The sequence below is a fragment of the Ciconia boyciana genome, chromosome 5 (genome assembly GCF_034638445.1).
Source record: "Ciconia boyciana chromosome 5, ASM3463844v1, whole genome shotgun sequence".
NCBI classification, from domain to species: Eukaryota; Metazoa; Chordata; class Aves; order Ciconiiformes; family Ciconiidae; genus Ciconia; species Ciconia boyciana.
In genome coordinates this window covers 81650712-81677816 of record NC_132938.1, presented here as the reverse complement: position 1 = coordinate 81677816, position 27105 = coordinate 81650712, and the positions used below count along the sequence as shown (strand labels likewise).

The 27105-nt window shown below is 41.4% G+C and overlaps 1 protein-coding gene across 3 annotated transcripts in view; it reads right to left on the bottom strand.

Annotated features, from left to right (window-relative positions):
- Window positions 1-27105, bottom strand: part of CAMK2D (calcium/calmodulin dependent protein kinase II delta) — a 163581-nt gene that overhangs the window by 85920 nt on the left and 50556 nt on the right. For 2 of the 3 annotated variants that reach the window (XM_072861739.1, XM_072861738.1), the window contains exon 3: window positions 11259-11318. The exons of the other annotated variant lie outside the window; for it this stretch is intronic. In XM_072861739.1, the coding sequence (XP_072717840.1) occupies window positions 11259-11318 (60 nt within the window). The remainder of the gene's footprint in view (window positions 1-11258; window positions 11319-27105) is intronic. 3 annotated transcript variants of the gene reach the window in all.

Here is a 27105-nt window from a genome sequence, read left to right as displayed (position 1 = left end):
ACCTGAAACACTTGCTACAAGACAGGGAATGCTTAGGGGGACGGCTGTCGGCCTGGAACTGATGGATTCTGTCCCCTCACCCTCGAGCACAAGGGGAAGGTTAGCCAGACTGGCACCAGCCCCTGGCACACCGCTGCCACGCAGGGGGACAGTAAAGGGTAACGTCCCAGCAGAGCTACGGACGTGCCAGGCTAAGGAGGCAGTCCTGAGTCCTGATGAGGACAGACCTGTGGCTATTTAAAAAAAAAAAAGTCATTTTGCTGTGGTAAGTAGTTTACAAGAGAACTTCTCTTAGGAGAACACAGACGTAGACAAGAAGCTTGCCAAAATCTAGAAGTTTTTGGTGATTTCTGTGAGATGTACTGGCCAGCAGTCTCTAGCAGGCAGTTAAATCACTAAAATCTAAAATCTAAAATCAATCTAACTAAAACCACCACAGTTACCACAACCTCAGCAAGGAAAGAAACTGTACTATGGTTTTTCCTCTCTCGTGACTGCTCCAGAACATGACACGGGGATAATTTGTACAGCCACTACTCATACGGTGCATTTGCATAGACAGAGAACACACCCTAGGTCTACGCTGCTAAACAGAGAAGAGCCACGGACTGATGTTCAGCCAGCCTCCTAGTGTCACAGCAGTACACAGTTCCACTGTGCTTGGCTCATTATCTTCTATGTGAAATTCTACATTTTTAGAAAGTAACCAGATTTTCCGTGTGCTGTTCTCAATATATAATATCCAAGATACTATAAAATCTCTTACTGAATGGGCATCCCATTGGTAGAGAGTCAGAAGATGCATATGAAATGCAAAAAGCAAGAGGAAAAGGGATTTCTGCATGTGACATGACATAGACCTATAAAGTTCAGCCTATAAAACGTACTTCCAAATGCACACCTTGCAACCAATTACAAACTGCATTCCAAAAAGTCAGGCCCTGTTTACAGTTTTTAGTCAAATTACCCTTTCATTAAGAATTTATGTCACAATATTTAAACATGAAAGCGGATGTATTTCTAAGAAAGGAACAGAAACATCTTAACAGGGATGCAGCTGTATTCAAGAATATCCTCTTTTCCTTCCAGTACCCTGTTTGCTGATCAGCAGGCAAGATTTTAGAGAACGAAACATTGCAAACGCCTTGCTCCTTGCCCTAAACTATTTTCTTCTGCAGCAGCTTGCCCAGGAAAGCATCCTAAGAGCAGACTAATGCGATGCTCAGATCTAAAATTACGAGCATGAAAACGGACCATACCCTGAATTACATCCTATGTTGTGCCTCTGAAGTAACCTGTGACATTAACTTTTTCTTTCAGCCCGGCCTAAGTACTTATTAGGACAGCTTCATTTGTTGCTAGCTATTATTCCTCTCAGCTGGCAGATGAGGAGGAGCTCGGTCGGCCGTAAGAAGGGAAGGCTGGAACGCATCTCGCTCCTGCCATCCGCTACCGGCGGGGAGGCTGTCGAGATGGCAGAGACAGTCTTCTCCAAGGTGCACGTGGCAAGACAAGAGGCAACGGACACATGCTGGAGTATGGAAAATCCCAGCTAGGCATAAAGACACGTTATTTATTTATGTTGACAGGAAGGTGGTCAAACACTGGAGCGGGGCCTGGGGTGGCTCTGCATCCTCCTTCCCTGGAGGTTCTCCAAACTCAGCAGGACAGACCCTGAGTAACCTAATTTTACTGGGCATGGCTTGAGCAGGGGGTTGGGGCTGGATAACCTCCAGAGATCCCTTCCAACCCGCATGATTCCATGATTTACGATGCTTTTTTTCAGGGGGCAGGGTCTGTAAGTAAAGCAAGATGTCTGGACAGATGGGAGTAGCCCTGAGGCTTGCCTCTCCTAATGAGCTTCCTGGGTTTGTATCGTCTTTGGAAGAGAAGCAAAGACATTCCTAAGCTCCACAGCGAGCTCTCAAAGCACCACTCCTGATTTACGATCGCTTAAGTCAAAACATGATCCATGGTCCAAAGTCAGGAGACCTTCCTTTCGCCTCTCGCCGCTCCCAGCTCAGACCCCCAGCTCTCCCCCATTCCCTCACTCATGTCCTTCCTTCTCCTCACCGGTCGTGCAGCCCTTCCCCCCCCCCCCCCCTCTGCCCCCGTCTCCGAATTTATCCTTTTCTGCACGTCTCAGGGAACTGAAGTGGAGAGAGCAGAGAGGAGGGGTAAGGGTGGGACTCCACTCTGAGGTGGTACAGCCAGCCAAACACTTTCTCCTTGGAGAGACCTCTTCCAGAAGCTGGCACGTACCGATCCTTCCCCCAGCCTCCCTGCTGGTGAGGCTGACAGCCCACCCTCCTCCGGTTAGGATGCCCAACACTCCACATGGGCAGATTTAGGCTGCTTGGGAAACAAAAGCTGCCCGAATGATAACTATTTTCTCTTGGGAAAGGGAACAGACCGAGACAGAAGTGTCCCACAGAGCGGGTTCAGCCCACAGCCACAAATGTCAAGGCTGGAGCTGGGTTTATAATGGAAACTATCCGACAACAATTTTATCACCCATAGAGGAGTTGCACTGATGCCATCCAAACAGTGACACCCATCCACGCTACCGAATATACTGTAACCTCTTTTCAGTTTGGGTTTGTTTCGGTTCCCCCCCCAACTCAGGTAAGAGGTTCGCAATATTTTTTCCAGCATTTGGGTATTGATCCAAGAACCAGTGCAGAATTCACCTATTAAACCGTCAACAACGTTGTCTGCACAAAGCAAAGGGAACAGAACTTACAATATCCCCTAAAAATGCTCTAAAAATGTCTGTGCTAGCTTTACTGAAAGAAAAAGCTTACTTTAGCTTAAGTAGTAGAGATCTATGTTTTTGGAGGAAAGGGTCCAGAGGAAAATTACATATTTGTGGTTTAGCTGGGAGTCACGATGTCTATCCGTATGCATAACACGTGGTTGCAGATTCATAATAAACAAAGCTTGCAAACAAAAAAAACCTGTAAGTTCTCAAAGATTCATCTTGTGTGTGTAAAATTTTAATCCAGCTTATTTATATGGTTCTTGAAGTCAGCAATGCAATTATGAACCTTTTCCTTCCAGAAAGCATATATAGAACGTAAAACAGAGCAAGAGATCAAAATACAAGTGGAAAGTGTGGCAGCCATCCTAGTACTCACCCCCTGCAGCAGGTTCCTCAAGAGAGATATTTAAATTCCACTTCCCATTTCTGTGGATTACTCTATTTTACATTTAAAATGACTGGCTACGCAAGCGTAACTGACTTTATGGAAAGAAAAAACGTTTAGAAGAATCTGGACACACTATGAAAAGAAATTTCATGCATTTAAGAAAACGTACAAAACCAGCTAATAAGCAGGCAAGGAAAATCCTTCAAGGTCTGGTTCACACTTGATTTATACTTTATCATGACCCATTTTGGTGCAAATTATACATAAACTTTCCGAGGCAAAAAATGACAAAATTTGTGGCAAATCTTAGTGAAACCTCATTTCCTCGGTATATTACAGATGTTGCTACAGTTATCAGGGATATTACAACCAGCAATGCTTCACTTGAGCTAGAATAATCTTATATATAATAATGTCGTCCATTAAAAGGAAAGAGAATTAACCTCGTGTGGCAAAGAGTAGTGTCACTGTCTATACTAAAAGACGTTTTTATGCTCCACGGTAACCCAGAAGAGTAAAGCCTAAAGATTCAATGCCACTCTTGTCCAAATAAAAGCATTATGCCGTAACCGAAAGAGAGACAAAAGCTTTAACACCTAGTAAATTTCCTCAGCAATTTGTGAGAAGTTCCCAGCTCCAAGCATGGAAACCAGAGCAGATTGCAAATAGACACCAACACATTTATGAAATCAGTTTGTGATTTGTCCTTTTTTCCTGGTGACCCAGACTGTCCTGCATCTAGCCTGCCTCTTGACCTGCTGCAAAGCCACCCTTCCTTGGAAAGATGCTGCTCCATGTTCCCATATGCTGGTCCAGCTATAGAAGAAGGACTTTTCCGCCCTCCCAAGCACGGCAACTCATGCTAGTCGGCAATGCCACAGCTCCAGCCCAACCGAGGCTACGCAAGCAGATCTGCACACAACCAGCTCAGGCCTATTAGAGCTGACATGGCACCGTTTCTGCTTGGCAGTCCTACTTACCTCTAAATATCTTGACTTACAAAGCCATTCAGGGACAACCTGTCCTGTTGCCAAAAGGACTTCATTTATCACCTGAAGGGCTGCCACATGTCAGTAAAATCTGCTGTGGCCTTTCGGGAAGGGATGAAGATTCATCAGAGTCAGACTTGAGCTTGATGTAGTTGGCTAATGGATCCTGTCTGCTTGCCACATCTTATACACCGTCTATAAAGCAAAGGGAGGAGGCGGCAGCAGGCAGGGAACGATGTGCTGCAATGAAGCCAGACACGTTAGCACTGCCATGTGAAAACCAGGAGATTCTGGTTATTTACGTGATCCTACTACACTGCACATACCATTTTGCTGCGTACAGCTTTTGACAAGTGGGAAGGTAAAGACAGCAGAAGCCCTTCCAGTAGCTACAGAGAGAGACAGTGTAACTCTGGTTTAGAAAAATACTACCCAAACTCAGCACAAACTCCGCAAGAACAAACTCAACCCGGAAAAACACCCACATTTTTACCAGGTTTGACTCTGCAGTTTTCCAGACTGGGACAGGACTTGCATCATCAGGCTAATGCAGTTTTTATCATCTGTTGGGACCTCATAAGCCAAAATGACCAAAGTGGGCTCTAAATCAACATCAAAAGTAATAATAAGATGGTGCAACAGTGTTCCACCATCAAAAATATGTGGATTGCTAGACTAGAAATCAGAGTGCTAAAATACAACTTTACCTAAAGTTAAAAGAGGACTGAGAAATCAAAGTTCACCAAAAGAAGATAAAGGCCAGAAAACGGGACAATGACAATGGATTTCTTGGCAAAGAGATGATTATTTTCCTTACACATTTTCTTTCCAAATTTCTAAATTAAAAAACTGGAAGCATTAGTACACGTAACAGCTCTAAAAGTAATAGTTACACAAGATGTCAAATCCTTCATGGGTATTTTTTCAGTAAAGGAGGTAAGCTTTTAATATAACTTGATGTGTAATCTTACAAAGAAAAAGCACTAGGTTCTCCAAAGAGTAAGGCTTAACCTACATTTCCATCTTTCATTCTAAACTCTATTTATAATGTTACCAAGATGTGGTAAGTGAAAAAGAAAACCTATATACACTGATGTTACAGTCATCTCATCATGGTAAGAACCTGAGAAATACAGCAATGCTGAAAATCAGACTAATGTACAAACTACCGCAGCCCGGCACAAACTGTTGGAGCTCTGTTACTAAAGGAACTTGAGCTATGTTTGCCTAGAAATTTCCTACCACAACGTAAGAGAAGAAGCAGGCCAGATTACTCAAGAAATGCTGGAAAAGGAGAAAATACCAGTAATGCCAAAGACTGATCAGGAAGAAAAGACGCCGAGCCCCCACAAAATTTTCTCTCAAGGCCTGAAAGTTCAGCTACTGAATTTTGCATCATTTTAATTCTCAGACAAAATTCAGCGGGGCTCGCTTTCTACTACAATTACTTTGAAACAAAGAACTGAGGTGAGAAGAGGCAGAAATCACAACATAAGCAATGAGTATTGCAAAGGAATAATTGTAGGTGAAAAGTACGAGGAAATCCTGAATTTTTTAAACAAACCTTCAGATACACGTTACTTAAGTGGGAAACGGAGATTTGAAAAAGTAGAACAGGAAATACTATTTCTAATCCACTTTCCTTTTAGGCGTTTTTCCTACACCATTCATTAGGCATCATGACTACATAACTGGATAGAGAAGAAGAAATCAAGGATTTCTTCAAATAAAAAAATGAATAAAATAAAGAGATGCTGAAAAACTAACTGAATTAGTTACATGCAAAGCAGTGTCTGGACAGAGATATTCAGCTTTCAGAGATATCGTGGAGCTATACTTGTACATGAAGTGAAAACATCTTCAAGGAAGATTTCCATGACACTTCTGTGTTGGATATAAACATAACCAGTAAGGACTGTCCGGCTTGCTAAGCACTACAGAAACAGAATCATTACCTCTCAGCCTTTCTTCAGCAATATTCAGCTTTCCAAAAATAACGGCCTGGACATAGTTCTGAATACCAGGAGTAAATACATCTTTAGTAATAGACAGTTCTTAGTATAAAGCTTAAAAAAAAAAATACACACTTCAAGTCACAAAACATCATACCCCTAAGTCAATTCTCATACCTTCACTGCCAAAAACCAAACTCCTATGTTTAACTTCATCACTGTAATCATGTTTCTTTTTGCCTTTTTCTTGATAAATAACACCTTCTGGTTAGCCTGGTAGACCTCCTCAAATCACTCCCTTTACCTAGGTCATACTTATTGACATGTGGATGTCAAAGCTCAGCACAGTACTCCAGAAGTGACTTCTGTTGGCAGATACAAAATAAATACTATTTTCCTCTTTCTGATTGTTACTTCCATGCATCTGAGAATGGTATTTCCCCTGGGCGTTACAACATACCAATGAGATTTGTGTTCAAGTAGTTATTTCCTGTCATCACAGGCTTTTCAAAGTCATTCTTTTCCAAGATGCAGGCACTCCTCTTTTAAGACTGACGTACATTCTTTGTTCTTAGATATGTGAGCTCACATATATTGGCTGTAAGGCTCCTTAGTCCCGCCACATCAAACTGATACCACTTCACTGTTTTTCTTTAAATCTGTTGATAAAAATATTGAATGAGACTTCTTTAGAACTCTGCCACAGATAATCCCATCATATGAGAACTACCGTCTCACATTTTTATTGTGGTTATCTGTTTTCCTAATATCCCTAATAAAGAATATGCTGATTTTCCCTAATAAAAAAATTAGCACATAATACAGCGGTAGAACAAACGCCTTAGAGAAGGCAGTTGATGCTAGCAGCTAGATTCATGACTACATTAAAAGGATATCAAGTGCACTTGGCAAGATCTGTTTCTATTAAAAAAAAATTGCTGCATCTAAAAAGCATTTTTCAAATGACCATATGCTCCTATAGGTGTAGCTATGCATAAACATATGGATCCACATCACGCTACACAACATCTGTGTATCAAAATGAATTATGAGGGATTTATTCAATTGGTAAGGATTTGGGAGTGCCAGACAGCTGGATTTTGATGTAGTTAGCTTCCCTTCCCAACACTTGTCTAGTGAGAATAATCATCAGCGATTTAAATTTTCATACATGAATTCAGAACTTGGTATCTTACCCTAGTTCAAAATCATTCTTTCAGTAGGAATGCCTAATAAGAATTATGCTCCCTCAAGACATACTTAAATACTTTATTTGTGAACATTTGGTAGATATGTTGATTCCTGAAATAATAATCTGATGTCATAAATACTTCCAAAAAGGCAGCAGAAAATATGTTTGTTTCCTCTCAGTTTTTTTGTGTTTAACATTTTACAGTGACTACTTGGGGAGATTCAAATCAAGAACTGAAATGAAAATATTTTCATGTGTGTCTCCTTAATTTCCAAATTTCAGAGCTTTATCCTTTTCAAATAAAGCATTCTGATTTAGTCTTCTATTTTTTCCCCATTTGCTGTGCTTCTCCAAATCTTTTGTTCAAATTCTACATTTAAAAAAAAAAAAACAAATTAAAACACCCACGTCCAATTTTAAGACTCTTCTGCCAATAGCAGAGGAACTGCTGAAGTTTAGTGCGTATGAGTACAGACTAAAACTGAAAGCCTTTTTCAGATGTCATCCTAAGATTTCCTAACTGCATAATGGCACTCATTAAATAAAACCACTATCGAACCAGATATGAAATAGATATAAAAATGGTATTGTTGGGAAGCTAAAAATAGGTATGTCGATTGTTAAGAAGTTCAGTCCTGAATTTTCTTATCCTGATGAAATAACTAAATACTAAGTATTTTTCTAGTTAGGTACTAATTGGACACCTACCTTGAAAATACAAAACCAGTGATCTGTAAAAGTTTCTGATAATTCTCTGTTTTCTCTGGAAAGATAATTGGAAAGTTATTTCCAGTGGTTTAGAATTTTTTTTCAACTCCATTTCTCTACAGAAAAACAATCTTCCTCACATGAAAATTACAACGTGTTTACTCACAGGCTGAAGTCTAAAAATGTGATTCACCACAGCTGTGCTGCTTTACTCTGACTGGAGGGAAAGTATGAAAAAGGTAACTAAAAAGGGGTTTTCACCCTAAAGTTATCTGGTACAGTCTTAAGACTTGAAAGATAATTATCCGAAGAGACCATACAACAGTCTAAAAAGGAGTACTGTTATATATGTATTATTTTAGGAACAAAGTTAACCTGAAACTGACACCTTCACACTAAGTCACTTCTAGAAGGGAGATTTAATCATGCTAACTCAGAAGAATAAAGAAGAATAAGCCTGAAAGAAAAGAGAAAGGATTACTGAATTCTAACTTCAGAAATCTGCCGCTCTGCAACGAATGTGTAATTCAAAAAGACAAGTAACTAAAAAAAACTACTTTGGAGGAAAATAAAGAAAACCACTGAGATGACCTTTGAGAAACTGCCCAACCAATTAAACTAGATCTCGGCTTTCCTACAGGGATTGCATTTGAAAAATTAATTTTTGTAATTTTTTTCTTAATTTTCTTAAATTATACATACTTACTGTTAACATGACAAGTTCCTTTTCAAAACATCTTTTATTTTCTGGGCTATTAGAAATTAATCCATGGCAGTAAATTCAGGAGAAAATATAGATGAAAAGAAAAGCATGAATTTTACATTCGTGGACTCGCTCATAGTTTTAAACATGCATACTCTTTGTCATACACATAGTGCAAGTAAAACTTGTTTACAAGGGTTAATCTTTGCCATTCTGAGACGTATAAAACACACTAGAATCTCGGCTGTTACAGCTGAGTTACCTCACTCTGGTGTACTTCCTTTTTCACTATTAGTGCTTTCTAGTGTGATGTAGTACTATTACCCGTTAGAGAGGACTTTTTGTTAAAAAAGGGATGTGACAGTGACCCAAGAATAAGAGATTCGGTCGCGCACGGGCAGCACGCACCTCGAATGGGAGCTGGCTGAGGGCACGACGGCGGGAGAAGGGGCGAGAGCGAAGGGCTGCGGGGCTGGGCTGCAGCCCCAGGGCCACGGAGAGGGCAGGACCTGGCCGGCCAGCTCCGCACGCAAACACGAACCTCTTCAGCCCAGGAGCTTCCGTGATAGGGCTTCAGAGGCCTGAAATTATTACTTCGGAAAAGAGTTACCTTTCTAAGTTCATAAAAATGGTTTCTCACTTTCAGACCACATTTATGATCTTCCTCCAAGAGAGAAACCAGATACCAAGCGGCCTTCACTCGAGCAATTATGCAAACAAGGAACTATCGTAACCACACTAATTGGGAGAGGTTTTTTTCGGGCAGATAACACAGGCAGGGCTGGCAGAACAGCTGACAGTAGAAGCGGAACGATGACAGAATATAATGCCTGCTGCCAAACCCTGGCACGTTAATTCCGAGTCATGAAAATCTTCTCTCAGACAGATCAGGAACATGGCATCTTTTCTGAAACAGGAGTAGAAGAATTTGTCTATAACCCTTTGACTGAACTGTGCACCCTGGTGCAGGTAGCGATGCACAGAATTTGTGCTGACTTACAGAACCCTACCTGCCTGTCACCAAAGCTGCCATCGCCTGCTTGCACTTCAAGTCATACGTTCACAAATACAAAGGCTGGATGTGGAATAGCTGGCCTGCCGCAGAGGATCTGGACTCCATCCTAATATGGGTCCAAGCTACTCAACAAACTGAAGACGTGCGACCGCATGAAATCAATTTAGACATTTGTTTCAACTGAATTCTTCTGTGCACTTCAGCTCTTCCGCTTCATCAGTTTATTACTGGTTTTTATTCATCTTCCCTGGCTTGTTCAAACTCAGAAACGCACTCTGGTTACAGCAAGGCACAGGTAAATGACTCTGGAGTCAGACTAGCACCGTATGTGTAACCACTGCTTTCCGTAACTGCAGAAGAGCCGCACCTCCTCCCTGCAACAAGCTGTACATTCCCTTGTCTCGCACCACTGTACAATGCAAAAACTCTGGCTGGGATAAAGTAATGCAGGTAACGCTACTCTTCCTCTCTAACCAAATTTGCATGTGAAACCTCTAAGCTTTTGAGACTGCACAAGAGGGCTTTTGCAGAGATTCCACATTTCATTTTGAACTGTGGTACATTTGTTTTCAATTCATGATTATTATTAAAAGGAAGGAGCTGATTATTTCCCAGGCATGAAACAATTATATTAGTCTAAAAATGTCACGAAGACCGATATTTGTTAGTCAAAAATGAAAAGGATAGAAACTAACTAGAAGGAAGAGCAAGCAGACTGCCAAGTGCTTTTAGAGTACCAAGCATACGTGTTTATTTAAAACATTCAGTGAGATTGTTAGTTTTTTTGACGACAACTTTTAAGAACGTACATGGGGACAGAGGAACAAGATGGACAGGAAAATCCTGCCCTTCCGCAGAAGTCTCAGCTACAGCAAATATTCTTGTGAGAGATACCCTTGCTGTATAATTCAGTGTCTGAAAAACCCAGATACAGCTCCTTGAAGATCAAGGTACTTATCTGTTTCTACTGTTTCTAAAGAGACACACCTCACCCCACCCCCAATATCTTTTTTTGATTTCCATGAATGCTTGAGTAGAAAACATACAGTTCTGGAAATAAGAGGAGCAGAGCTTTCTGCACCTACCTGTCTTTTCTACAGAAGAACAGAATCTCAAACGCAAAGTAAAACAGGATAAAATAAGCATCTCAGTAAAAACAACACTAACTCTATCGACATTGGTCTGTCTCATTTTGCAACATATGCTGTTAGATGAAATTCTTCTGCAGGTCTCAAAAAGTCATGAGCAGTACTGGAAATAACTCCTCCTACACACTGCTCAAAAAAACCCCAAACACCTGGCATAGACAGCTCATTGATGGCAGAGCAATAGCTCAAAGATGAGAACAGTACACGTTGCTTTAGGTGACCTATTGGGATATTACATCCCGTTAGTAGAATTAGAGAGGAGCACCACATTATAAAGAAACAGTCTTGCCTGGAAATATTTCCACTTGACTTCCCTAAGCTGCTATTTGTATTTGTTATTTTGTATTTTCCCTCAATTTTCTAAACTGGTATCTACTGTATAAAGCAATTACATGTTCCTACCGATATTGGGATGCTTCAAGAGGCGACAGATTCTAGCTTCTCTTTCCAGTTTCTGGTGATCTGCAACAAAGGAAAGCAAAATAGTTGCTTTTAGTATGCAGATTAACATAGTTCAGTGTATTTGCTTTACAGAGGCAAAAACCCCCCAACATCTGATGCGATCTTTAAAAAATACCTCCTTTATTTGGATCCATTCAGATTTTACATTCAAATTGCTTGTAATATTGAATTAGGTTACTGCATCCAACCACTTCTTTGATGGACTACCACAGGCAGTTCCGTTAGAAACATCAAGCTGCCAATTTATTGGGGAGAACAGGAAATATTCACGCCACGACCTATAATTATCAGGCAATAAACCACGTTACAACATTAATCAAAATAAGGACAACCTGAACCTCCGGCGTTGCCTTAAATCCTACCCGTTAACTGCTTTAATGATACCTAGTGCACCAGGTAACACAGTTCGACACACGGCAGCCACCCCGACAGAGTGCCAGCACTCCTGCCACCACGTGCTCCCACCGCAATACGACGCTACGGGAACTTCTGATAACGAACGACCAGCAGTTATTGTTTTCCCGGCGGGGCTGACCTCCCTCTCAGGCTGATTATTCATTAACCTGAAGATACATGTAGGTCCACGTTTACCATCTGTTGGCTCCCCCTCTCCCGGCAGTTTGATTCTTTTTAACCTTCGGGCAGAGCAGCAGGCTGTAGGTCTGAACTTGTACACCATCGAGCCCTAACGACACTTCTGGAGAGAAAATACTACTACTTGCGTCAAGCTCCATTCTACTTACGCTGTTTTTTTTTATATAGCACACTTTTGTAATATTTGCTTCAAACACCACCATTTATAGTACTGCTTCTGCTGCATTTTGGTTAAGTAATATAATACTTGTTTTATATAATATATATGAGAGTGTTGGGGGGGTGCATGAATTATTTATACTGGAAATACCTGAAGGTCTTCAGGTATGTTAAAATGTCTAGTGTCAGGCAGTATAAAACACACACAGGTAACTCAGACAATCAAATGCATAATCTGGAGATAATAAAAATAGCTAGCTACTGCCTACTGTAACCCTGTAATTCCAACAGACTTCTAGTGCATTTATCCTCACTTTCTGCAGCATAATTTCTATGGCTGCTAAGAATACTAAGCTTTTGTCAAGAGGCAGAAAAGCAGCACAGATTCAATTTCATAATATTAGCTAAAAATAATTTTTCAAAATTAGAAGAGAAATAAACCGTAAAGCGTTCTTGGAGATGAGGCTCTTCTGCTATTATTTTAACTAGCTCCAATTTGATATCCAAGGATATTATAATAACCAGTCCTTCATAGGGACTCAAACTTCACATGTCACACCAGTAATTCGGGTTGTGCTATCTCTGCAATCCTAATTATCTGCATTATGTTTGAGAACGCTCCTCACAACTGAAAGGGGAAATTCTTAACTGTCCTTCCACCCCATAAGAACCGTAGCACAGTAAGTTTTGAGTTGAATAACCAGCAGTTGGAGACTACAAGAAGTTTAATCTACAAAAGAATGTTAAGCATCAAAATACTACAGCAAAAACGAAGAAGTTACCTGTTTTTGTAATGGAACTCTTACAGATCTATTATGCTATCTGTTCTCATAATACCGTCAGTGTAACTAGGTTATCTTTCCAAGCCACTAAATCATAGTTCCTCTGATACCGGTTTGACATCAGCATCTATTGGACAAGAGTCAGAACAGGGGTCAAGAAAAAACACAGGATAAACCCCCTCCTCCCAGGTGCCCGAGTACAGTAGCATGATCCAGACACTCTGCTTTTAGCTGGTGCTCGACTCCACAAATTGCCTCAGCACTCCTCCTTTCACCTTTCTCTTCGGTGGGGAGTCCTGATGTCCCCTGTTCAAGCCGACCGCAATCCAGAAGCTTCTGCTTCCTAGAGCAGCCAAGGGGTGACAGCCCCTTGATTTGCGGCCACATTGAACCAGCATGCAGTTACCAGGCTCTGTGGAAAGTGCACTTCCAGCTCTACTCTTTCCAATCAAGTGCTGGGTGCTACTCCTTTTAGAGAATTTAATCTCAACATAGATCAGCAGAGTCGCCCTGAAAGTGGCAGAACTAAATTCTACACAGATGGCTGTGCCAGAGCAAGGGAGACAGGGCGGCACGGTGCGACGGCGAGGGTGCTGCCAAAAACCTCCATCTCGTGCAACCGCAACTTTCCTTTGCCGAAGATCGCTCTGGCTCCAGCCTGGCCGCTGCGGAGGTGCTCGACACATGGCTCGTCAAACAGGACAGAGAGACGCTCTGGATGAGCAAGGACAGAGCAGTAGGCGCGGGTGGGAGCAGCGGGTGTGCGAGGGCATGTGGCAGCGATCCTGGGCGTTCACACCGGACCAGGAAGACACGGGCTCGCTGCTGTGAGGATTGCGTCACGTGAAAAGCATCAACAGCCCCTGCATAAAACGCGTGAGCTGTGATGGAAGCGACGACCACAAACTAGGCATCTTCCCACCAGGTTGGCGGCTCAAGTCACAAAATTACTGACATATCCTGGCTGTTCCAGTAGCGATTACTATTAAGGACTGAACTGGGATCTCGAGTGTTGTTTCTCCTGCCATTGACTGTGTTCATTACCCGCTAGCCAGCTTCGGCAGCCTGTTTGCACCGTGCACTGAACAATCAGCTCCTGATTGCAGGCACAACCTCCTAAGTGTGATAATGGTATGAATAAAATGACAAATAGTAATAATTCCAATCCTTTGGGATACTTCGGGGCTTACAAAAGCAATGATGGCTAGGGGAATATATCAAAGATAAATTTATTGATGACCCGTGGAAGCTGGGGTTTGGGGGAGTGGTTGGGGGGGTGTTTTTCAAACAGTTCAACTCCTCTGTCCTCCTGCTGCACTTAATTAAAATGTTCTTGAAAACTCGAGCAGGATACCAAAGGTTTATACATACAGACCCAAGCGTCACACTCTGGCAAAGCATAAGCCTGGAACTCTGAAGATAAATAACAGCAACCAAGCTTACCTCTAGAAAGTGCCATAATACAGCCTGAAGAGCACGGTCTGTATACAAGTCAGAAAATACACAGGCTTATTTATCACACTCAGTAAGATGACTCTTGACTACCAGGTTTAAAAGCACATGCGGACAAGCAGGAAAATCCTAACCTTCTCCTGCGGAAGATGTCTCAGGTGTAGCACGCACCCTTACAGCGGAGAGACACTTGGCAGACAGCTCTGGGTCTGAAACATTCAGAACCGGGTCCCCAAAGTTAACCTCACACCAATCTGGGTGAAGCGAGACTGACCGACCTGGTTTACCTATGTGTGGAAAGCAAACTACTAAAGCATATCAAATAGCAATAGAAGAGATACATTAAGTCTCCGGCTCTCCTGACAGATCTTGACAACTTAATATCAAGTAATCGTCCTCAATTAATGAGCACTATTTTTTTGGTAATTCGTTTCATCCATCCAACTGATTTAGGCTTAATCAGTAAAGACTTCAGTAAGCACAATTAATGATGTCAACAGCGAGCTTCATCGACAAACAGCAATGAATTTGTATGCAAGAAGTCCTGTAAAAATTATAGCTGTTCAACTACTGGAACAAATTTTAAACTAGGACAACGTCAAGAAATAGGGGAGGGAGGGACACACGGTCATTATCCACCGAATCTTGTGCAAGCAAATCTGTATTTGTGACACAAGCACTATAGTGCAGCTCCAGTAGAAGGGATACGAGGAGAGGGATGCCAAAGCCTTGTTCCAAGAGGAACAGAGTACCAGGCTTCACACACAAACTGGCTGGTGACTCACCAACACAGACCTGAAGTGTAAAGAAAAAAAGAAAAAAAGAAAAAAAAAAGGGCCAAAACAAGCAGTAACCATAATCGGATTGCTCGGAGACATCATTTTTTTGCAGAAAATATAAGCAGCATTTGTATAGGGCCTTTTCATGAATTGAGAGGGAATCCAAATCAGAGAACCATTGACTGCAAGAATAAAAAGATAGCAGAAATTGTATTTGGTATGAATGTTAGGGAAACATCACAATATGCTGGACACAGCTGTCAGTAACACTTAAATGCTATAGTAACAAAAAAAGGAAATATGAGGACCATGATAGAGAAATATATGATGTAAAACTAAATATAAAGGCACATTATTTACTTTTACATTCTCTGAAAGTAAAAGAGATTTCCAGAGTCAAATAATGGTAAAGTACGCACTGATTCAGGAGTAGAGATGAAGGCAAACACACGGAGTTGTGCTGCTCTCACAGTTCTCTCTATCATAAAGGGAAAAAACAGTCGCAGTGCAAAATGTCAGCCTCTACAGGCAGAATGAATTAAAAAATAAATACAGAAACATACAGCAAATATACTCGCTCAGAGAAGTCCAAGTATTTGGTTTCTACATTGCAAATCTAACTTAATATGTTGACAAGAAAAAAATGTATCCCTTTATTAGAAAAATAAGCACTATCCTGCAATACATTTGGAATAATTAAGTCAGAGTAGTAACTTTTGAAGGCAAATAACACACAGCTTAAGCATGTTTAAATATCAATTAATTAGAAGGGAGCTCTTTTGTACATTTTCCCCCGTTAGGCATGCTATTCTCGTATTTTTTTCCTATTTAAAAAATACACAAATTAAACACATAAAAAGCTAGCTGTTTTCATTCAGATCATACCAATGAAGACATAATTTTTTAACACAATATTCTTTGCTAAAAGAAAAGTTTCCAAGACTTTTTGAAGCCCAGCAGAGATGTACAGCATAACTCAGTTTGGTTTCTCTACAATAATTGTACCCTTTTAAATAAAGTATGCGAACATTAAATTACAAGATTTACTATGACGCAACTACAATAAGCATCACAAATTTCCCAAAATACTAATTTTGGAAAATACAACTGTTTGGAACGTAAAAAATATGCTACAATTGAAATACGGTGCTTTAACCCTTAAATAAAATTATCATGGGTCACCATAATTGCATGGTAAGGTTAGTTCTGAAAATACTAAGAAATGAACAAGTTTAGAAAAAGTTGCTATGGATGACAACTCTTAGAGTCAATAATTTAGCATCAGATGTTAAAAGAAAATTAAAGAGCTCAATCCTTACTGCAAAGCATCCAGGTAGTTAGATATGTATGTTCAAAAGGACTGTAACAACACATTTAAAATAAAATATAAAAAGAAAAAAACCCCATCTTTAAAACAGCACTTCAAGTTTGTGAAACACTTTTTAAATCTGGAGGAAAAAAGAAGAAAGGAAACTTCATTACTTTTTCTATAATTTGTACTTCCCGATATTTTCAGTCAACTTTAACAATAAGAACAATTGAATCAGTTCTACATATGTTGAGTTTGGATTATTTTTATACTCTTTTAAGACGTATGCAGTCTTCTGCCCAGAGGTACAGTTCTTGAGCTAGTCACCACTTGCCAACTGAACCATCATAATTCTCCGTGAGGCCTCAAAGCCTACGCCACTTGCATGAGAAAATGTCAGCTTAACCTTCTTCCGTGTTTACTTTATTGTTAATTTAAAAAAAAAAAAAAGTAATTTTAAATTTTGGAAGTTCAAAAATATATTAAAAAATATTTTAAAAATCTGCAAGGTAAGCTCAAAGCTCTTTTATAAACTTAAACTCTTCCACTGAGGTTTTATGCTAAGATTTGTAAATTCAGTTGCAGCGAGTTTGAAACACAAGCACAGACATATAGAGTTACAGCATCTTCACACCCATCAGCTTTGGCTGTAACTTAATCACGGATTGACCAATTGCCGTATTATACACAGCATACAGAGAGACGACCTGGAATGCAAACTAAACTAAGCTTGTTTTAGAAGAAAGATGGAAATACGATCAGTGTCTCGGGGGAAAAAAAGGGGAAAAAAAAAAATCAAGGGACTATTGGTCATTTGGCACAAGATGTCTATCTCTGGTGCACTACCGCACTACTTTAAAAGGCTGTTCTGTACTACCTCAATCTATATTTACAGGATTAGCCAGCATAGCTAGAAACCTGGAAGGTGTCTGAAGGTCTTCTCCGAAGTGCTAAATACCTCCTATGTCGACTCTTCAGGAATAACACAGATATAATAAAGCACTTCATCTCCGACTTTGAATATAAACACTTGAAATTTCTTTGCTATTAATTGCTATACCACAGCTTCTGAACTGACACCGTATATGGTTCATTTCTCACATACATTAAACATTTTCATCCGTCGTTTAACTGTTACCGTACTACACCTGAGAGCACTCTGAACCCACCGAGAGCAGGCAGGTACCACCTGGGAAAGGCAGTCTAGAGAACTAACCCATACGATGCATGATGAACATGACACACATGTTGCTCCTGCTCCGGTGGACAGACAGTAAATTAAACAAGATGAAAAAAACCAGAGAAGTAAACATGACTTCACAATTTACTAGGTGAAATGAAGTCTCAAATGACAGAGCCTAAACTAGATGGAGCTCTTCCATTTAACGGAAAACAACTTATTGAGTCTAAACCTGCAAGATTCTGGCAGCCCTTGGCTCCCACTCACGTCACTGAGATTTTAGCATCAAGTGAATAAAAAACCAAAGGGTATCTGCATGTGTTCACATACTGAAATACTCTGAAATGACAGCCACTGTAACTGAACAACGTACTTCATTTATTCAACTACCTAAATTCTTCTTGCTTACTGAACTTCACATTGCTAACTCTGATGCTTCAGCTAGTACATTTCTTGGAAAAAAACACATTTCCCTCATAAACTGATAAATTAATACCATTTCTTAGAGACAAAGCTTCACATCGGAAAGCCTGCCAATTAAAAGCATCCGGTGAATACAGTTGTTACTCACACCTACAGCTTACGTGCCGAAGCAAGGACGTGCCCCGCGTGTCATACGCCCACAGTATTCGGTCAGAGGTAGCTGTGCCTGTGGAGGCTGCTTCAGACTGGGCCATAAAACAAGAGGATAATTCACGAAATTATCACATACTAGTAAAAGGGTAAGTAGCGCACCATGCTGAGACAGGGTTCATATTCAGCTCTTATTTACAGACATAATAGTGTGCTCAAATAACAAATACTAGAGCTGAACATTTTCAGGTATGAATGATAGGCTACGTTGTTATTGCATGATTTAAGGACAATAACTGTATCGATTAAAAAAGCATGCCTGATATTTTTGTAAACCACAATAAAAACATCTTACTCGGACATGCTGCAGGATGCACTGCAATATATAAAGGTTACATCATCATCATCATTATTATTATTGACTGCATAATAGTCCCAGATTTTTCACCCCAAACTTAACTAGTATATTGACTGGTGCTGATTAGGTGGTACCTGGTGTCACACAAATTATGATAATGAGCTCTCTGCACTCACCTCATTCAGTTGCTTGTGTCGGAGTAGTTGTTACTACACCCGCTGTAAAAGGAAATGCTAAGTGAATGGAGATACCTCACACCATGCACGCTGTGCCATGAGGCAGCAGAAAGAGCATTGAACACTCCTTGAGTCACGGATTTAAGTGGACATTAAGGTCCAAAAGATGACAGCTGCGCTTCCAAAGAAATAAAGTAATCCTTAGCGTTGTCAGAGGAGCATCAGAAACCTGCTGAGTAAGTTTGCAGCATGTAAGTTTTTATGGGGGGAACCAAATGTGAGTTTAACCTTTGGAGTACCCAAGAAGACAACTCGCCTTTAAAGTCTGCACACTGCTTCTACACGTTTCAGGAAATACTGTGTTCCTTCCTTCCTCCACGCAGCTTCTTTACAAGCACATGCAACTGCAAATGCTGTACATAAATATCTATTTCTGCTGCCCTCTTTTCAGCCAGGTTTCAATTACGGGTGATCCGAAGGTGAATGTCAAAGGGCAGGTCAAACCGAAATACTTCGAGCACTCAGCACCCAAACATCTGAAGCGTAAGAAGGTGTGCCGCTGCACAAGAGCTGATTAGGAAAGAAGTGTCCTGCCGTGACAAGGACAGCCAGAGAAATTACCTAGCAGGCAGCAAAATCCCACGAATCCTCAGAAAGTTTGTGATAGCATCTAGCATAGAACGCTTATGCTACAACAGTATCAGAGGAAAAGCCCTAGAAAAAATAAATTCAATAGCAGGTCACTTCCTAAAACCAAAAAGTTAATTCCTCTCATTTTTGACAGTATATAATTCATCAGCTAAAACTGTGTTCACCTGTCAGTTTGGCAAGGGAAAAACGATTATCAGTAAGAGGAAGCCAAGCTTTAAAGCCAAACATGTAATAAAAATGGAACACGCAAGTAAATTTATATACTTGCTTCCTTTGCTCTCATTTAATTACCTATACTTGATTACAAAAAGGTCTCCTACACTGTCTACATAAGAAACTGGAAGAAAATTAAATGCAAAACACAAATAAGCAGCTCAAAAAGCAGCAAAGCAAATGCAGAAGAAGGAATGCTCTATAAATTCTAGATTATTTTACGAAAGCAAGTCTCCATTTGTGAACAATGGCATCTATCACAGCAACAGCTAGTTATCAAGATTGGAAAAAGATCACTGCCTGTGAAACACTGATACAACCAGAAAGAAGGCAGCAATGAGAATAATACAGCTGTATTAATGGAAAAAACCTTGCAGCCAGCTTCAAACAACTTCAGTGTGACATATAGCCAAGAAAAAGAAAACAAAAAAGATCTAATGCACTAAGCCATGAAAAATTCAGCCTTTACAATAACGAATGAAATTCGGTGAAACCTGAAACAAACAGAATACGGATGTGTAAAATGTGGGGTACTGACAGACTGTATGAATGTAAAGACTTGAACTAATCCCAATTTGATATTCTAATACACCTATTACAGTTTATGACATCTGCATCAGAAAATCAGACTGTCTGTCTAGAGATTATATTAAGTAGGCAAATAAAGTAACAAATTAAGCGGTATCAAAATTTACTATTACAAAAACTGATATACATAGACTATACCTATTTCTTGGATTAAGTCATAATATATTTTATAATTAAAGAAGGATATCCTTAATGTCTTCAGCATAAATCTCTTCTACCATAGTGTCATGATTCTTAATCCAAAGTGCTGATCCTGCATGACCACCCAAATTGAGCTTATCAGCGTGGCAGAAATGTCTACCGCTCCCCACCTATCAACATAGGTATCTAAAAGTCAAACTTCTCCAAAGCAAAGCCTCTTTCTAACAATAATCTGTAGTAACTTTTGTCTTTTTCCTCTTGTTATTTTATTATTAGAGCTTGCAGTCCACAGTGAATAACGTAAGTGCATCTCCCCACACACCGGTTTTGGCTGGGGTAGAGTTAATTTTGTTCATAGTAGCTAATATGGGGCTACATTTTGGATTTGTGCTGAAAACAGCGTTGATAACACAGGGATGTTCTACAGAGTCCAATGTGGTGGACTATAACAGCTATAAATTCAAATTCCAATCAAATCTATTCATTCCAATCAAATCTGTCATTATCTCGAACCCTTCAAACCCCATGTTGGCTCGAACAACAGGGCATCGCTGCTGTACCGGCCAGGCTGGAACTCCAGCGTGAACTCGAGTCGAAGGGACTGTGACCTGTGGATGAGTCCACGTGGGAGCAGGACACCCCGAAGCGTCTGTGGCCGCGGATAAGTCCACAGCAAGTACATCTCGAAGAGTCTGTGGTCATGGTTATGTCTGTGCCGCAGCAGGTACACCTCTGAAGGGATTGTGGCCCAAGGACAAGTCCACGCTGGAGAAGGTACACCTCGAAGCGTCTGTGGCTGTGGGTAACTCCATGCTGCAGCAGGTATGCCTTGAAGCATCAGTGGCCGTGCACGAGGTCATGCCGGAGCACCTCAAGCGTGTGGCCATGGATAAGCCCATGACAGAGCAAGTACGCCCCTGGAGGGACCGCAGCCACGGGTAAGGCCATGTTAGAGCAGGTTCACTTCTGAAGGGACTGTGGCTGTGGGTAAGGCCATGCTGGAGCAGGTCTACCTGTAAAGGCATTGTGGCCCATGGAGAAGGCCACGCTGGAACAGGTGCACTTCAAAGCGACTGTGGCTGTGGATAAGTCTCTGCCACAGCAGGTAGACCCCTGGAGAGACTGTGGCTCATAGAGGAGGCTCCACTTGGAGCCGGTACACCCCTAAGGGACTGCAGTCTGTGGATAAGTCCAAGCCAGAGCAGGGGCAAGGGGAGGAGTTCATTGCAGTGTTAAACCTGATGGTCTGCTCCACAGGGACCAGGGGTGGAGATTGTAATGGAAATACCTTTAAATTGTAACCCAGGATTTGAGTTGCGTGTTCTAGGAAGTACTACAGCAGGAACCCCTTGCTGCTAGCCAGGCTAGGAGCAAGGGGAGGAGTTCATTGCAATGTTAAACCCTATAACCTGGCCCTAAGGGACCCGGGGTGGAGACTGTAACGGATATACCTTTAAATTGTTCTAACCCAGGATCTGAATTATAGGAATTACTATGGCAGGAACCACCCGAATCAATGGAGGACAAGTCTTACAAGAAGCAGTGTAAGTGCAGCACTGACCTGACCTGAGCTGGCTTTGGTGCCCAGTAGCTCCACGCAACACACCACTTCTCCTGTCCTGAGTGACCACCATAACAGATGGAGCCCAAAGTCATGGACTAAATGAACTCAGTGGACATTCTGTGGACATTTTACAGACATTTCACAGAGGTGGTCCATAGACTAAGGGAATGATATCTGCGTATTATATCAAAGGATGGGAAGGGGGATGGTGGTTAGCGAGGATGTATTGGATAGTGTGGGACCTAAGCATGATGTAAATGGTATGGAGTAAGGGGGTGGAGAATGTGCTGGTTTTGGCTGGGATAAAGTTAGTTTTCTTCGTAGTAGCTAGTATGGGGCTGTGTTTTGGATCTGTGCTGAAAACAGTGTTGACAAATACAGAAATGTTTTCGTTATTGCTGAGCAGTGCTGACACAGAGTCAAGGCCTTTTCTGCTTCTCAACCCACCCCACCAGCGAGGGGGGGGGGGGCACAAGAAGCTGGGAGGGGGCACAGCCGGGACAGCTGACCCCAACTGCCCAAAGGGCTATTCCATACCATACGGCCTCATGCTCAGTATATAAAGCTGGGAAAGAAGAAGGAAGGGGGGGAACACACTCGGAGCGATGGCGTTTGTCTTCCTAAGTAACCGTTGCACATGATGGAGCCCTGCTTTCCTGGAGATGGCTGAACACCTGCCTGCCCATGGGAAGCAGTGAACGAATTCCTTGCTTTGCTTTGCTTGCGTGCGCGGCTTTTGCTTTCCCTATGAAACTGTCTTTATCTCAACCCTCGAGTTTTCTCACTTTTACCCTTCTGATTCTCTCCCCCCTCCCACCTGGGGGGAGTGAGCGAGCGGCTGGGTAGGGCTTAGTTGCTGGCTGAGGTTAAAGCACAACACCCCACTGCTAACTTTTGTATCTTTAGCCCCTTGCATTGTCTGTACATTTTTTTCCCCAGTACTGACTGGATATATTATTATTCAGTGTGAGATGATGTCTGTTCTCTCACACAGCTTGTTTAATCTTTCTGAGGATGGTCTCTACAAGCTGCTTCCTACTCTGTGCAATACAGTTCAACACTTTTCAAGTTTTTTTCCATGTTTTTCTTTGGATGGCTCAATGAAGAGAAAACAAGGAGCTCTAAGGCCCAAGAGACTCTTCAGATTTACCTTAAAGCCTACCCCAGACCACCTTGGCCCTGTTACATTTTCCCGTGGAAATCAGAAGACAACTGCAGAAATTCCGACAATGGGGTGCGCTACACCCAACACAGCTGTACTTTCTTTCTAGCGCTAGTATTACTTTGACTAAAGACCATTTTCTTTTGCTCACTCTTTCTCCTTCACAGAAAAACAAAGCTCCTATTAAAAGGAAACCTTGTGATGCATTAAAATATTTCTCTCCATGTTTTGTTTGTATTAGAATTTAAAACTTTACTGTCGCAGAACCCAACCTCTGGGCACCTAAAATCTCACCAGAATAAGCTCTTCTATCTTAACAAGAGAGATCAAGAGACTATTCTCTGAGACAAAAGGTGTTTTAAGATCTTTTAACTGACAGTGAACCAAACAACGGAGAGCTTTGAGCCTGCTTAGGAGACGAAGCCCTTTGCTAGAACCTTAAATCCTGCTCCACATAATTTCTAGGCAGTTCAGTGGTCAGGTAGGACCTCACCACCCAACCTTTTAGCAGTTTCTGGGCTGTGCAGAGACATACCTAACACCTGGTAACATTGAGGCAGGTAGCTATTGAATGGGAATTTTCATGGGCACAACATAGGTGCGGGGCACCTGAGGTCTGCTTACACCCTGTGTCAGATCTGACCCTCGCTCACTACATACAGGACATTTGTAAGATCAAGGATTTAGAACTGAAAACAGCTTCGCCGGTCTGTGAATGTTTCACCAAGGAACAAAACCTTTTCTTTGTGCTCCTCTTTATCGTAGGACCGCCCGATTTTTTTTTAACCCATGTGAGAAAGGGAGGCACGTAAGCGGGCCGAGACTCTCCCTACCGACTTGCGCAGTGCATAGTCATTCACATACGTTCCAAGCCATGCAACAAGGAGACAGCTCTGAAGGTCTCCCACCCCAGACCGCAAGCACATCTAGGGTTGCTATAGACTTTCGGGCCAGGACCTCTCCTGCTTTGCACAGGTTCCCTGTATTCTTATTTTTTCCTTAAAGCATTCCAAAGAATGTATCTTCCCAAAGTAGAAGTTCCGGGGCCAGTTCACAGGCTGCACTGACACCATTAGGTGCCAAGAAAAGGCAGAGTTGCAGCAGTACTGCCCTCTTCCCACAGCAGTGGCAGAGCCTAGTTGTACGTGGGAACAGGAGGCGGACCACGCTTCCCGACCGGAACACCGGTTGTCCAAACAAACTTTCCCTTCTCACTTTTGAGGAACAAAAAGGACTGGCTGGAACCAGTCTATGGATGATGTTGTTCCAATGCAGTGGCACAGATGAAGTTCATCAAGGTCTCCCTTGAGAAATAAATGTGCTACATGTAGTAAAAAAAGCGTAAAATTGAAATGTTAAGATTACGATAAACCCTTCCATGTGTGCAGATTCTAGGCCAAAAAAACCACAGAGCTGCAAAATTTTCTGAGAGGGGGAAAAAAAAAAAAAAGGGCATCAAAGAAAGTTTACCTTTCAGTACTACCAAAATGTCGAATGTGATGCCTGGGTGACCTGAAACAGCAGCCATATTCTTTTATTCTTTCCACACATTCTCCCCTGGCAGTTATGCAAACCAATTCTTTGTAACTCAGTGGGGGGGGGAGACACAGGTTAACAGAGCAATACAACTTCCCCCACCCCCACCCCTATTTTGTCAACTTCTCTGACAACTATATAGAGCACAATGAAGTATCCTAGGTATCATGGAATGTAAATAGTTGTGGTTTAAGGGTGTATTGCGTAAAGAGGAATGGTGTTGCAACAGTGACTTGCTTTAAGTCTAGGAATGCGGTTTATACACAAGCTAACTGCATCAAATACATTTTTTATATTCTCTCTGAAGAAGTATTAAGGCTCTGGAAGCAGTCCAGTTCCATTTCTTAGAACTGATAATTTCTGTAAGTTGATGTCATCAATGGGGACCAACAATATTACTAAGCCCCTGATTGAGCTGGTTCTTACGGAAGAATTTACAGACCTTTAGCACTTTGCAACCTAGTCATTTTCAGCCTATAAGGGAAAACAAGAACCACATTTATTCATGTAGCAGTACATCACGCAGCCCTTTGAATCTTCCATTACTGAGTTCATGCTACAGAAGCGCTCATAGATAAGCCTCACTTACCCCCTCCACTATTCTTAGAGAAGGTAAATGCTAAGGAGTACGGTCCTTCAATTCCCAAAAGCACTTTTTCAAAATGAATGCTCTAGCATTCACTACCTGCTCCTGGGGAAACATTTGAAAACACAGTCTTTACTTATTCCTCTCTTCCTAGTATTTATAGCTAAGAAAGGGGACATTCTTATAATAAACAATTCAGACACTAAGAGTACTCATCTGACCCACCCCTCCTCATGTTTCCTGAACAGAAGCACACGCCAGGTGTTCATTGTTATAAAGACATCTTTTCCATGGATACCCGGGCCCGTAATGGATAAGAGTATGCAACAACAATAGCAGAGCCAATTCTTTTATTAGGCCGTTGGGCAAAAGCATCAACAGACCAGAAATCAGGGCACCGAGTATGCCTCCAGTTATTTCTGTGGTCGTGTTCGCATACACACTTCTGTTCAATCAGGCTTCTGAATATCAAGGACAAGCAAAATATATTAATCCAAGATGCTTTGTAAAATAATGAATAAAAACCGCACCTGTTGATTTTCAAATTCTGCCCCAAGGCATTAAGAAAACAAAAGGCACATTTGTGCTCAGCTGCGAAGGCCGCCAACAATAGCAGTTTTCAGTTGGTTAATGTTCCTGCAGGGCTTTCTTCCACTTCCCACCCCCTTTCTATGTTAATATTTTAGTGTTCACAGTGTGTGCGAATTTGATAAATAGATGCAGAGACTTCATTCCTACCTACAAAGCACAGATTAGAGTCAGAGGTGGTACAAGTGTCTTCAGGCCACTTTATCGAGACACTTGAGCCCTGATTTCTATGACAGCTATGACCAAAAAAAGTGCAGGATATTCCTGCATTTCTTCTGTTTCTAGCACCGCTGCTGAAATTGAGGAGCACATGTTTTACTTCGAAGTGAGGTGACAAAAGGAGTAAAGAGAACATGTGACATTAATAGCAAAGCACTGAGCCAAGAAGATTTTACTTTTTTTATATGATTTGTGCTTAATGATGTCGAAAATGAACAGACAGAAGAGACCAACAGAATAATTGTTAGAACACAGACTGGATTTTACTCAAATGTTGGGAACCTTTAAACAGTTCTTAAAAGCATGCATTCACACGGTGCGGAGTCCAAGCTAATAAATCCTATTTTTTTTCCCCCCTTTTTATACTCTAATTTGCTGTGGATTTAAAGAGCCAGCTGGCGATTCACTCTGAGAGAAGTGACTTAGAAAAGCAAGAAGAGCATTAGTAAAAGTCTGAACTTGCTGCATTGGCCCAGCAAGCCACACTGGCACAAGTGAAAACAACTTTAAACAACAGTCCCTAGAGAACAAAAAGTAGTTATTGTTTATATGCGTTTTACCTCTTTCTGGGTTAAATACCCTCATCAGGTTAGAGGAGATAAATCTCCACTTTTAAAAAGAATACATTTTTTTATGTATCATATAAAAATATATGCACAATTCTATGTAGTTTTATATATAGTGTATATTTTAGATCTTATATAAACAGTACATCTACTGAAATTGAGTAATATGCTGTAAAACTCTTCAGTGCCAATATAAACAGAAAGGCCCTGAGAGCCAGTAAGTGCAAGTTTGATCACCATCACCTACAACTGTTTGCCAGCCAATCTTCACCTGACATTTAACTCTGTTTACTGTGTCCCATCATCTCCCCTCTGTATCACCTCTTTTATTCTGATCTTCTGTCCAGCGCTGCTGCTTGTACCGTCCCCCTAATATATCTTCATGCACGACTTACTTTTGCCTTAACAGGAAAACCTGAATGCACTTTTCATCCTGAATCTTCTCCTTACTACCTCTTTCTGTCCCTACAGCAGTATATTTTCCTTTGTGACTCAAACTTGCAAATTCTTACAACCAATAGTCAGCCAAATCTTCTTCAACCCTTCCTCTTTTTGGACCTCTAATTTGTTTTTGGCAATAACTCTACGTGCAAGACCTGAGCATATTTAAA